The 14,461-nt window shown below is 45.5% G+C and overlaps 1 protein-coding gene across 1 annotated transcript; it reads left to right on the top strand.

Annotated features, from left to right (window-relative positions):
- Positions 1-10,475: 10,475 nt before the first annotated feature.
- kcnj15 (potassium inwardly rectifying channel subfamily J member 15) lies at positions 10,476-12,557 on the top strand (the record flags this gene model as incomplete). The annotated part of the gene is made up of 2 exons (XM_079566762.1): positions 10,476-11,108; positions 12,168-12,557. 2 exons carry the CDS (start codon positions 10,476-10,478, stop codon positions 12,555-12,557), a joined length of 1,023 nt encoding a protein of 340 aa, XP_079422888.1.
- Positions 12,558-14,461: the final 1,904 nt, after the last annotated feature.

The raw sequence follows: 14,461 nt of genomic DNA, 5'->3' as shown, positions 1-14,461 counted from the left end.
GAGTGGAAGGTCCCTCACTGAGGCCTGAGTGAAGGTCCCTCACTGAGGCTGAGTGGAAGGTCCCTCACTGAGGCTGAGTGGAAGGTCCCTCACTGAGGCCTGAGTGGAAGGTCCTTCACTGAGGCCGAGTGGAAGGTCCCTCACTGAGGCTGAGTGGAAGGTCCCTCACTGAGGCCGAGTGGAAGGTCCCTCACTGAGGCCTGAGTGAAGGTCCCTCACTGAGGCTGAGTGGAAGGTCCCTCACTGAGGCTGAGTGGAAGGTCCTTCACTGAGGCCTGAGTGGAAGGTCCCTCACTGAGGCCTGAGTGAAGGTCCCTCACTGAGGCTGAGTGGAAGGTCCCTCACTGAGGCTGAGTGGAAGGTCCCTCACTGAGGCCTGAGTGGAAGGTCCCTCACTGAGGCCTGAGTGGAAGGTCCTTCACTGAGGCAGAGTGGAAGGTCCCTCACTGAGGCTGAGTGGAAGGTCCTTCACTGAGGCCTGAGTGGAAGGTCCCTCACTGAGACCTGAGTGGAAGGTCCCTCACTGAGGCCTGAGTGGAAGGTCCTTCACTGAGGCTGAGTGGAAGGTCCTTCACTGAGGCAGAGTGGAAGGTCCCTCACTGAGACCTGAGTGGAAGGTCCCTCACTGAGACCTGAGTGGAAGGTCCCTCACTGAGGCCTGAGTGGAAGGTCCCTCACTGAGGCCTGAGTGAAGGTCCCTCACTGAGGCCTGAGTGAAGGTCCCTCACTGAGGCTGAGTGGAAGGTCCCTCACTGAGGCCTGAAGGTCCCTCACTGAGGCTGAGTGGAAGGTCCCTCACTGAGGCCTGAGTGAAGGTCCTTCACTGAGGCCGAGTGGAAGGTCCCTCACTGAGGCCTGAGTGAAGGTCCTTCACTGAGGCCGAGTGGAAGGTCCCTCACTGAAGCCTGAGTGGAAGGTCCCTCACTGAGGCCTGAGTGGAAGGTCCCTCACTGAGGCTGAGTGGAAGGTCCCTCACTGAGGCCTGAGTGAAGGTCCTTCACTGAGGCCGAGTGGAAGGTCCCTCACTGAGGCCGAGTGGAAGGTCCCTCACTGAGGCCCGAGTGGAAGGTCCTTCACTGAGGCTGAGTGGAAGGTCCCTCACTGAGGCCTGAGTGAAGGTCCTTCACTGAGGCCGAGTGGAAGGTCCCTCACTGAGGCCTGAGTGGAAGGTCCCTCACTGAGGCCTGAGTGGAAGGTCCCTCACTGAGGCCTGAGTGGAAGGTCCCTCACTGAGGCCGAGTGGAAGGTCCCTCACTGAGACCTGAGTGGAAGGTCCCTCACTGAGGCCGAGTGGAAGGTCCCTCACTGAGGCCTGAGTGGAAGGTCCCTCACTGAGGCCTGAGTGGAAGGTCCCTCACTGAGACCTGAGTGGAAGGTCCCTCACTGAGGCCGAGTGGAAGGTCCCTCACTGAGGCCTGAGTGGAAGGTCCTTCACTGAGGCCGAGTGGAAGGTCCCTCACTGAGGCCGAGTGGAAGGTCCCTCACTGAGGCTGAGTGGAAGGTCCCTCACTGAGGCCGAGTGGAAGGTCCTTCACTGAGGCCGAGTGGAAGGTCCCTCACTGAGGCTGAGTGGAAGGTCCCTCACTGAGGCTGAGTGGAAGGTCCCTCACTGAGGCTGAGTGGAAGGTCCTTCACTGAGGCTGAGTGGAAGGTCCCTCACTGAGGCTGAGTGGAAGGTCCTTCACTGAGGCTGAGTGGAAGGTCCTTCACTGAGGCTGAGTGGAAGGTCCCTCACTGAGGCTGAGTGGAAGGTCCTTCACTGAGGCTGAGTGGAAGGTCCCTCACTGAGGCTGAGTGGAAGGTCCTTCACTGAGGCCGAGTGGAAGGTCCCTCACTGAGGCTGAGTGGAAGGTCCTTCACTGAGGCCTGAGTGGAAGGTCCTTCACTGAGGCCGAGTGGAAGGTCCTTCACTGAGGCCGAGTGGAAGGTCCTTCACTGAGGCCGAGTGGAAGGTCCCTCACTGAGGCCTGAGTGGAAGGTCCTTCACTGAGGCCGAGTGGAAGGTCCTTCACTGAGACAGAGTGGAAGGTCCCTCACTGAAGCCTGAGTGAAGGTCCTTCACTGAGGCCTGAGTGAAAGGTCCTTCACTGAGGCCGAGTGGAAGGTCCTTCACTGAGACAGAGTGGAAGGTCCCTCACTGAAGCCTGAGTGAAGGTCCTTCACTGAGGCCGAGTGGAAGGTCCTTCACTGAGGCTGAGTGGAAGGTCCCTCACTGAGGCCGAGTGGAAGGTCCTTCACTGAGGCTGAGTGGAAGGTCCCTCACTGAGGCTGAGTGGAAGGTCCTTCACTGAGGCTGAGTGGAAGGTCCCTCACTGAGACTGAGTGGAAGGTCCCTCACTGAGGCAGAGTGGAAGGTCCCTCACTGAGGCCGAGTGGAAGGTCCCTCACTGAGGCCGAGTGGAAGGTCCCTCACTGAGGCCGAGTGGAAGGTCCCTCACTGAGACCTGAGTGGAAGGTGTCAGGAAGGGAGGCCCTGTGATTGATTAGCACCACTTGGACAGGTGTGTGGCATTGTTGCCTCACAATCAAAGGTCAATGCAAGGAAGAGTATGGAGACATTGTTGGTTTGTAATCTCTAGTTATCATTTGTGAATCATTGTTCATAAGCTACAGCTAAAATTGTGCTCTGGTAAAATCTGTTTAAAACGGCATTCATAGCCTTAATACTTTTTATTTATTGTATTTTCTTTTCCAAGGTTTTCAACCTGCTGCTGCTGCTGTGAAACAACAAAGTCTAGAAAATAAAAAGACGTAATGAAGCCGAGTTGAGCCTCTGTCCTCCATCTACTTTTGGCTTTTTCAAGCTCAGCCCACATTGACTTATAGAAAGCTTGACAGTGATGCATAAGACACGCCCCTCGACACGCCCCTCGACTCGCCAGGTTTGTATCGAGGAATTCATTAATACGACGTCAGCAAAAACAAGGCAGTGCTGCTCTTGTGGCCGCGCGGCTGAGTAATGAGGCGTACCATAAAAACATGTCAGTTCATCAAACTCCATCAACAAAACCATTCTACAAATCAGTTCGTCCATTTCCATACGTGTTCACCCACCCCCCCCCCATGTGTTCTCTGTCCGGCCCTGTAAACGTGTGAGAGTGAAACTGAATCAGTCTCAGGTCTTATCGTGGTCGTATTGTCCGGGCCCCTCCCCACGGGACCCCCCCCCCTCAGGCCCCGCCCGCGCTCCTCTTACACCTGTCTGAGTGACCCGCCCAGGGGCCCCACAGGACACACCCCAGGGGCCCCCGAAGCAGGTCAGCGCCGCAGAGACGAGAGCGGGACGTGTGAACGCTCCGCCCAGAGGTTCTTAGCTTTCAAACGAGGAGGGCCAGAGAGACAGACGGGTCTGAAGCAGAGTCTGAAGCGTCTGGAGGCCTTAGACGTTACAGTGGGAGGAGAAAGTGAGAACAACGGTTGGACTTTCTCACATTTCTGCTTAAATTGGTCATAAATGTGTCTGATCTTTATTAAAGTCACAGGAATGATTAACCTCTTAACTCCCGCCTGAACCGAGAGGATCTTTTTCCTCACGTCATCACATTTTTTTTCCATCATTTTTTTGTTGGGCATTCAATTCATTTTTGTAACTTTTTTGTCATTTTTTGTCACAGTTTTGTCATTTTTGTGAAAAAAGTTTGTCAAATTTCTATCACATTTTTGTTATTTTTTTGTCACATTTTGTCACATTTTTGTCATTTTTTCATTTCTAAATCAATTTTTCATCATTTTTTTGTCATTTTTTGTTACATTTTTTGGTCATTTTTTTTCTCACTTTTTCATCAAATTTTCGTCACTTTTTTGTCACATTTTTTTCATTTTTCATCAATTTTTAATTATTTTTTTGTCATTTTTTTCATCAATTTTTTATCAATTTTTTATCAAATTTTTGTCATTTTTTGTCAATTTTTTATCACATTTTTTTGTCATTTTTGTGAAATGTTTTGAAATTTTTGTTAGTTTTTTGTCACATTTTTTGTCATTTTTTTCATTTTTTCATCAATTTTTTAATCATTTTTTTGTCATTTTTTGTCACATTTTTTTCACTTTTTTTGTCACATTTTTTTATTTTTTCATCAATTTTTTATAAATTTTTTGTCATTTTTTTTTACATTTTTGACATTTTTTGGTCATTTTTTGTCACATTTTTTTCATCAATTTTTCATCAAATTTTTGTCATTTTTTTGTCAATGTTTTCTCACTTTTTTGTCACATTTCCATCATTGTTTTCGTCTCAGTTTTGTCGCTATTTTCACACCTTTTTCCCAGAAGCTTTTGGACTGGGGTAAAGCCAAACTGGAGAAAATGTGCTCGGTTCAGGCGGGAGTTAAGGGGTTCAGCAGTGTCTGCTTTAACTAACACCACCCAAACATTTACATTTCATCATATTTTTATTGGCCATAACATTCACAGGACAGGGAGGAATAAGTGAGTGCACCCCCTGGATCTCACTGAACTGCAGCAGTTTAGTGAAGATGGTGGAAAAGGAGAACGAGGCCTTAACTCTAACCCAGTCCGTCTCATGAACTTAAAGCTTCTGTCTGCGAGTTCCTCTGGATTAAAGATCGTGTGTGTAACTCTGTGTTTACTGCCCGCGTGTGGGCGGAGTCAGATTTTAGGATTGTTGTGAGACCAAACAGATGCTTGTCACCGTTATTGACACCAACAACAGAAGGTTTTCATTCATACGGTGGCGAAGAGGCCGGTTCTGCGGTCGCCGGTGTTTCGCGAGGTTTACACGAAGCACAGAGTCAAACACAAACACCAGAGAACCAGCACGAAGACTCAGCTCTGAGGCCGACGCTGCCTTTTACACAAGAGTCAATGATCTTTATTAAAATCACAGGAATGATTAAACAGTGTCTGCTTTAACCCCTTAACTCCCACCTGAACCGAGCACATTTTCTCCAGTTTGGCTTTACCCCAATCCAAAAGCTTCTGGAAAAAAGCTGTGAAAATAGCAACAAAACTGAGACGAAAACAATGATGGAAATGTGACAAAAAAGTGAGAAAACATTGACAAAAAAATGACAAAAAATGTGACAAAAAATGACAAAAATGTGACAAAAAATGTGACCAAAAAATGTGACAAAAAAATGTGACAAAAAATGACAAAAAAATTACAAAAAAATTACAAAAAATGACACAAAAATGACACAAAAATGACACAAAAATGACAAAAAATGACCAAAAATGACCAAAAAAATGTGATAAAAAATGTGACAAAAAATGACCAAAAAATGACCAAAAAATGACACAAAAATGACAAAAATGTGACAAAACAAATGACAAAAAAATGACAAAAAAAATGACCAAAAATGACAAAAAATGTGATAAAAAAATGACAAAAATCTGATAAAAATTTGACAAAAAAATGAGAGTCAATGAAACAGAATTGGCTCTCAGACAGGAATGTTTCAGGATTTCTGACATAGGGCCTCATCATTGTTCCAATCGTCAGAAACGTCTTCATTTATACAAGCGTTTCCAGTGACATCACGCATAGTTCTGGCGGCCATTTTGAATACCGAAGTAGAATTATGCAGTACTACAACATGTAACAATGTACTCACAATATGAATGAAAGACGACTGACCGACAGTGGCATTTTTTTGTCCTCGTTATCATTGCTTAAGAAGAAAACAGTAAAAACTTGGCCCCAGAGACTCATGTTTATGTGGGGGGAGGCGACACCCTGGACTAGTTTATGACAGCCCTGGACTCTGACCAGCCTGGCCCAAATTAGCGTAATTGCGCGCTTCCACAAATACATATTTTAACCTCTTACCCCCCGCCTAAACCAAATGCATTCTGTCCTCTTTGGCCATTATATAGGCCTGTGTAACGCCTCATTTGAAATTTATTTTAATTTTTTTTTTCAATTTTGGTCACATTTTTGTTGAGTTTTTGTCACATTTTTGTTGAATTTTTGTTGAATTTTTGTCACTTTTTTGTTGAATTTTTGTCACATTTTTGTTGATTTTTTGTCACTTTTTTGTTGAATTTTTGTCACATTTTTGTTGAATTTTTGTCACATTTTTGTTGATTTTTTGTCACTTTTTTGTTGAATTTTTGTCACATTTTTGTTGAATTTTTGTCACATTTTTGTTGATTTTTTGTCACTTTTTTGTTGAATTTTTGTCACTTTTTTGTTGAATTTTTGTCACATTTTTGTTGAATTTTTGTCACTTTTTTGTTGAATTTTTGTCACATTTTTGTTGAATTTTTGTCACATTTTTGTTGATTTTTTGTCACATTTTTGTTGAATTTTTGTAATTTTTTTGTTGAATTTTTATCACATTTTTGTTGCGTTTACATCCTTGTTTTCTTCTCATTTTTTGTGGCTGTTTTGGTGTTTTTTTCCCAAGAATCTTTTTGATTGGGGTAAAGCCAATATTTTTTGACTGGCATCATCAGCAAAAAGAACGGAAAAGGTGGTCGTAGAAACAGAAGCAAAATCATTAATATAAATAATAAATAATAAAGGTCCCAAAATTGAACCTTGTGGTGCACCATACTCCAGGGAATTCCTGTTAGATTCATGTTTTTTTATATACTGGGCTTTACCCAAATCTAAAAGCTTCTCGACTGGAGAGCAACAATGTAACGCCTCATTTGAAAGCTAAGACCTACAAAAGTGATGGAAACTTTTCGTCACGTCGCCACATCATATTTTTGTTGTTTTTTTAATCATTTTTTCTATCATTTTTTGTTGTGTTTTTCTCATGTTTTTGTTGACTTTTCATCCTCTTTTTCTCGCTATTTTGATGCTTTTCTTTTTAGCTTTTAGGTTTGGGTAAAGCTCGGTTGAGGCGGGACCGGCGGCCCTTCTGTGCTCTTCCAGAATGGACACATAGCCAGTCCGCCCCCTGGCTAATGGTACTTTCCGGTGGGAGGTCCTTTCCCCATTAGGGGGAAGTATAAAACCTGACTGCTTCTAGTCACTGGGGGCCATTTTGTAGAGAAGTTCTGTTGGTCTTGCAAAAATAAATGTCCGGTAAGAGCTATATTTATTGTCAGTCTGCCTGCCCATTTCGACCGCTTGTGGCCAGCTTCCTCACAGGGGGCGTGTCCAGGTGAGGGGGCGTGTCCAGGTGAGGGGGCGTGTCCAGGTGAGGGGGGGAGCCAGGACTCTCACGGGTTTATAATCTGTCGCTCTTCAGCCCGAGTTAAAGTTCAGCCGCGGTGACGAGGAGGAGAGAACACTGAGGTGAGAACCAGCACCTGCTCACACTTTCCATCTCCTCAACTTCCACCTCCACCTCTTCACTCTTTCACCACTATCCTAACATCTGACTTTCACAACATTGATCTGATAATGTGTCTGAAAATATGAAAAACTAGTCCTTAAACCTTAACCATATCCCTGTTCCTGAACTAATGATCTTTAAATAACTACATTTGTCCTTGAGTCGAGTCTCTAGTTCCAAGAGATCTTTCCATGAGGCTCGTTTTTATAGTTAAGACAATATTAAGATTTATTCTTCTTGATTTACTTGATGTTTTTAATCTTCTGCCTCATGAACAAAGACAAACGTAGCTACTTCATGATATTTTCACTTAAAATCGCTTGAATTAAGACCGTTTGTGTTGAATTTGAGCAAATCTAAGATGAGACAAAAGCATGAATTCCACTTGAAGTAAGATCGTTTGACTTTTACCTTCATTTTCCCCTCATGAATCTGAACTATGGAGGAATGTGCTGCTTCTGTTGGTGAGAAAATGATCTCAAACTGGACCAGACCTCACATTCAGTGGTCCGTGAATCGTTTCTGGTGAATCTCAGTGTGTTTTCTCACCTCCGTCATAGTTGTTTTGTATTTTTTTTCCCTCCCCGTAATGATCTCCTGGTCCTTGCGTTAATGTGTCACTGAGTAACTGGAAGTGTCTGATCCTGAAGGACGTTTGCTCCGACGACACCGCGGAGTTCACTTTTATCTACACTTTCCCTCCGTGTTCGATAAACCACAGTCATGTTCTGTCCTCTTACTTTTTCAAACATGTGCACAGTGTTGGAGAAAAGGTTTGGTTGTTTTTGTTTTCCCCGGGGAGAGATTTGTCCTCTGCGTGACCTGATCCTTCAACCAGCGCAATAAAAGGCAATAAGAGACAATAAAAGTGAGGCGGCTTTTGTTCTTGTTTCCTGTGTGGACTTTAATGGACTTTAATGTTTGCAGATTGAATCAGAACTGAAGGAAACGTGTCAAGGTGATCAGAAAACAGTAAGTACTTTTACTGCATTTACACAGTTTATGAGGATCTGTGCTTTACTTGAGTACAGTTACTTCGAAAAGTTACTTAAAGTGCATTTGACACGTTAGACACAAGTTTTTGATAAACTTTTTATTGGTGCGATGCCATTACTGCATTTACAGTTTTATCAGTTTACAGGCAGAGCACATTTTGTTCCCTATTTCTTTTCCCCAATCCCCCTTGAGATGGGCATCATATCCGTTAATGACACCCAAAAACAGATACACTGAAGGCAATTCCTTAAGGAAGGATCAAAACAGAACAGAAAAAAAGGAAAAAAAGAAGATAAATAAAATTAAAAAAAATAGAGATATAATTCAGTTGAAGTTTTCTGCCGCTGAAAATATTACTTGTTGGTCCAATCTACTGTCTACACTGGTTGTGGATAAGATATTGCATTTGTTTTTTTTGCATACTATTTTACATTGTACATAATTGTATGTATCTTGTTGTGAATAGTTTCTGCATGTTGTACATATTATTTATGTATATTTTGCTATTTCCGCAGATGTCTTTTGACGGAGGAAATTAGCAATTTGTATTTCAAATAATATATCAATGCACTCGTGGTTGTATATCCTGGACAGGGTCATATTTTATATTTTATTTTATTTTATTATTATTTTTTTATTTGTCCTAAAACATAATCAACACAAATATATTTAAGATTTTGCTAAAGATTATACACAGTTTTCTTTAGTTTGACCATTTTTGTGAAGTTTATCGTTTCACTTCCTTATTGGACATCGACAGGAAGTGACATAGATACAGACGGCATCGCGTCATAGAAGGGGGCGGGGCTTCGCCGAGGGGGAAAACACAATCTTTTAGGAAACACAATTTTTCACTCTTTTTAGCCGTTTTATGGTTAAATATGAACTTATTTATCACATACAAATAAAGTCTAAATCAGGTCCATATGGATGTTTATTCACAGCAGATTGTTCAGTAAAAGCAAAAAAACGGCAGTCATAGCTAGTGCTAGCTAGCGTTAGCATTAGCACATGAAGCATCATGTTAGCATTCTCCATTATTCATGTATTTATGGGCTGTTGAACCACTTTGCTCATCTCCATGTCTTTGTATCTTTATTTAGTAGAAAACTATATTCAAAATTCAGCATTTGTTAAAGTAGTTTTTGAATAATTAGAGAAAGTTTAGTTTTTTCTCCAAATTGTTTATCCTCTTTAGGTCAAGGTCAAATACGCACTAATATCATATAATTCAAATCATTTGTTCATATTTTTTTAACACTTCATCTTTTGTTTCTCATTTATAAGCAGCTAAATTGTTATTATTATAGTTTTCACATAAGAAATAAGTTTAGACTGTTAGAAACATGCCTAAACTAATCTTATCTTAGCAGCACCACCTCATTAGCATCAATCTGGCCCAAACCACTTTCTGTTCGGACTCAAACAGACGGAGCCTCGTGTGTTCTTTTTTTTTTTACATCCACCAGCCTTAAAGGAGCGATCCTTGATTTTTTTTTATTTTCTGTTATTGGAATAACATTTGTTTTGTCCTTGAGTATATGGTAAAAGCCAACATTATTCCCAAATGGTATGGTTTTAAAGCCTTTTAAACAGTCATAAAATGTCAGGCTAGTATCAGCATTTTTTTTTTTATTTCCTGAAAGTTGTGAAACCTGGTTTAAACTCCCTGTGACGAATGTTGATGTTGTAAATGCATTAGGAAAGTTTGAGATGAGTTTGGACCAGGCTCCTTTAAGGGCCTGTCACGCCGGCCTGGAGACCAACTGGAGACTCGAGTTGCTGCGGGTCACAGAGATGTCTCCATAACGTCTCCTGGAGACGAGGCGAGTGTCTCCAGGTAGTCTCGGTCAAAACAAACAGGTTTGATTTCAGACTTTTTCAAGTATCTGACAGGTCTCGGAGACAATGCAGGGACGTCACAGAAACGCCACAGGTTGAGGATAACAAATAGTTGCTTAAGACCACGCAAACCTCTCAGAGACCATCCAGAGACTTGGAAACGTCTCAGGTGAAATCGAGGTCGAACCTGTTAGTTTTCCCCGATTCTTCCTGGAGACTCGCCTCATCTCCAGGAGACGTCTCCGTGACCAGCGGAAACTCAACCCGGTGAGAAATTCCGTTGAGCTTAACCTTACTCTAACCCGCTGTTTGCCGCTCAGAGTCGACCGTGCGATGCCAACCAGAACCAGCCCTTCCCCCGACCGAGCGTGAGAGCTGAGAACCAAGATGGCGGCGAGGCTGAAGCCCGTGCTGCGGCGCATCGTGTCCAAGGACGGCCACAACAACGTGCGCATCGACAACGTGGAGGGCATGGTGAAGCTGTACCTGCACGACCTGTGGACCACGGTGGTGGACATGAAGTGGCGCTACAAGCTCACGCTGTTCGCCTCCACCTTCGTCCTCACCTGGTTCCTCTTCGGCGTCATCTTCTACGTCATCGCCGTGGGCAACGGCGACATGGAGCCCGGCCTGAGCACGAACTACACGGGCTGCCTCCAGAACGTGCACACGCTCACCGGCGCCTTCCTCTTCTCCCTGGAGTCGCAGACCACCATCGGCTACGGCTACCGCTACATCTCCGAGGAGTGCCCGCTCGCCATCTTCACCCTGGTGGCGCAGCTGGTCATCACGGGCCTGGCGGAGATCTTCGTCACCGGCGCCTTCCTGGCCAAGCTGGCGCGGCCCAAGAAGCGCTCGGAGACCATCAAGTTCAGCCAGGTGGCGGTGGTGTGCCAGCACCGCGGGCAGCGCTGCCTGATGGTCCGCGTGGCTAACATGAGGAAGAGCCTGCTCATCCAGTGCCAGCTGACGGGGAAGCTCTTGTGCGCCAACGTCACGGAGGAGGGCGAGAAGACCCAGGTGAGGGATTCAGCAGCTTTTATTTATTTATTTACTTATTTTTAAATAACCAGAGATGACATGTGGGATTCAACAGCTTTTCTTAAATTTATTGAAATTTATTTGTATTTACTTGTGTATTTTAAAATAACCAGAGGTGACCAATGGGATTTAGCAGATTTTTTTTTTTTTTTTTTTTTTTTTTGGGTGGATTTAGCAGCTGCGGAGATACGTTTGTTAAGTGTGACGTCACGACCTCCGCTTCCGGTACTAGCAGACCGGCAGAAATATGCGAGAAAAAAACAAAAAAAGTCTTAAAAACATCCATCAATATTTCTGAAACTCAACAGAGAGTTGCTGAACCTACTTATTTCTCAGACTCGTTAGCCAAAAATGCCGCACCTACTGCTAAAAAAGCAATATTTACTAAAGTCACTACTTCCGGGGTTAGCGTCGCGCCGTTAGCATTTATCTCCGCTAAACCGGAAGTGCCGATTTAGGTAAATATTACTTTTTTAGCAGTAGATGCAGCAATTTTGGCTAATGAGTCTGAGAAATAAGTATGTCCAGTCACTCTCTGTTGAGTATCAGAATAATTGATTGTGGGATTAAAGAGTTTTTTGTAGTTTCTCGCGCATCTGCGGATCCGGAAGTCGAGCCGTGACGTCACCACTTAACAAACGATACACGGCTCTAACAATAATCTAATATTTTCTGTGACAAAATCTGGAAAATGGACAGGTTTTTACAAATTTTTTATTGAATTTAATGTTTTTGTTTAATAACTTAGGGCCCCAGAAAGGCGAGAATTTGATAAAGAAACTACAGAAATGATATAAATGCCATGAAACGGGCGTGTCATACCATGCCATACTCATTTTGATGGGAATGAAACACTCGATTTAGATCTAAAGGCATTTCTACGATTACTATGTCTCACACTCTTGAGCGTTGATGATGCTCCAGGATGGATCAAACTTTAAACAGTTGATCCTGGAGCATCATAGAGGCCACTGTGATGGAAAGTCCAAACAGCCGCCTGGTCACAAAGGTCTGCCCTGACTCCGCTCCTTTCTCCAGGTGCACCAGACGTCCGTGGACTTCTACATGGACTCCAGCGGCGAGTGCCCGTTCCTCATCCTGCCCCTGACCTTCTACCACGTGCTGGACGAGCGCAGCCCGCTGTCCCGGCTCAGCGCCGAGACCCTGGAGACGTCGGACTTCGAGCTCCTGGTCACGCTCAACGCCACCATGGAGTCGACGGCCGCCACCTGCCAGAGCCGCACCTCCTACGTGCCCCGCGAGATCCTGTGGGGCCACGAGTTCAAGCCCGTCCTGTTCAGCACCGGCACCGGCAGATACATCGCCGACTTCAGCTTCTTCGACAAAGTGCAGGCGTCGAGCAGCGAGAGCGCGGCGGAGAAGCTGCGGCTGGAGGAGGGCTACAAGGCCACGGTCCAGAGCGTGTAGAGGGACGTTCCACGGTCCAGAGCGTGTAGAGGGACTTTTAGGGGTTGTCATCGAGGGAGCGGGACGAGAAGATACAAGGCCTCGGTGCAGAGCGTGTAGAGGGACTTTTAGGGGTGATCATCGAGGGAGCGGGACGAGAAGATACAAGGCCTCGGAACGAGAAGATACAAGGCCACGGTGCAGAGCGTGTAGAGGGACTTTCCACGGTCCAGAGCGTGTAGAGGGACTTTTAGGGGTTGTCAACGAGGGAGCGGGACAAGGTGATACAAGGCCTCGGTGCAGAGCGTGTAGAGGGACTTTTAGGGGTTGTCATCAAGGGAGCGGGACGAGAAGATACAAGGCCACGGTCTGGAGCGTGTAGAGGGACTTTCCACGGTCCAGAGCGTGTAGAGGGACTTTTAGGGGTGATCATCGAGGGAGCGGGACGAGAAGATACAAGGCTAAGTCCAGAGCGTGTAGAGGGACTTTTAGGGGTGATCATCAAGGGAGCGGGACGAGAAGATACAAGGCCTCGGTGCAGAGCGTGTAGAGGGACTTTTAGGGGTTGTCATCGAGGGAGCGGGACGAGAAGATACAAGGCCACGGTGCAGAGAGTGTAGAGGGACTTTTAGGGGTTGTCATCGAGGGAGCGGGACGAGAAGATACAAGGCCACGGTCCAGAGCGTGTAGAGGGACTTTTAGGGGTTGTCATCGAGGGAGCGGGACGAGAAGATACAAGGCCTCGGTGCAGAGCGTGTAGAGGGACTTTTAGGGGTTATCATCAAGGGAGCGGGACGAGAAGATACAAGGCCACGGTCCAGAGCGTGTAGAGGGACTTTTAGGGGTTATCATTGAGGGAGTGGGACAAGAAGATACAAAGCCACGGTCCAGAGCGTGTAGAGGGACTTTTAGGGGTTATCATCAAGGGAGCGGAACGAGAAGATACAAGGCCACGGTCCAGAGCGTGTAGAGGGACTTTTAGGGGTTATCATCAAGGGAGCGGAACGAGAAGATACAAGGCCACGGTCCAGAGCGTGTAGAGGGACTTTTAGGGGTTGTCATCAAGGGAGCGGAACGAGAAGATACAAGGCCACGGTCCAGAGCGTGTAGAGGGACTTTTAGGGGTGATCATCAAGGGAGTGGGACGAGAAGATACAAGGCCATGGTCCAGAGCGTGTAGAGGGACTTTTAGGGGTTTTCATCGAGGGAGCGGGACGAGAAGATACAAGGCCTCGGTCCAGAGCGTGTAGAGGGACTTTTAGGGGTTGTCATCGAGGGAGTGGGACGAGAAGATACAAGGCCTCGGTCCAGAGCGTGTAGAGGGACTTTTAGGGGTGATTATCGAGGGAGCAGGACAAGAAGATACAAGGCCTCGGTCCAGAGCGTGTAGAGGGACTTTTAGGGGTGATCATCGAGGGAGCAGGACGAGAAGATACAAGGCCTCGGTCCAGAGCGTGTAGAGGGACTTTTAGGGGTGATCATCGAGGGAGCGGGACGAGAAGATACAAGGCCACGGGACAAGAAGATACAAGGCCACGGTGCAGAGCGTGTAGAGGGACTTTCCACGATCCAGAGCGTGTAGAGGGACTTTTAGGGGTGATCATCAAGGGAGCGGGACGAGAAGATACAAGGCCACGGTCCAGAGCGTGTAGAACAGGGGTCACCAACCTTATTTCAGCTGAGGGCTACTTTAAGAGCATTAAGTTGTTCGAGGGCTACCAGTTAAAAACAAATCCTAAAGACTTACACGTACACTGTTCACTTATAGGATATTGACCCCATATTATATTAAAATAGCTTTATTTTAAACTCATACCGAGTCACAAGAACCGAAATAACTGTAATTTTAAGAATTAGATTCAAGAAAATGAAGTGTTTTACACTTTAGAAAAAGTCCCAAGGGCTACTGGACATGCCCCAAAGTT

Source organism: Gobius niger (assembly GCF_951799975.1).
Source record: "Gobius niger genome assembly, chromosome: 11".
Classification (NCBI taxonomy): Eukaryota; Metazoa; Chordata; class Actinopteri; order Gobiiformes; family Gobiidae; genus Gobius; species Gobius niger.
The sequence above is the reverse complement of the archived record's forward strand: the minus strand, read 5'-3'. Positions and strand labels throughout refer to the sequence as shown.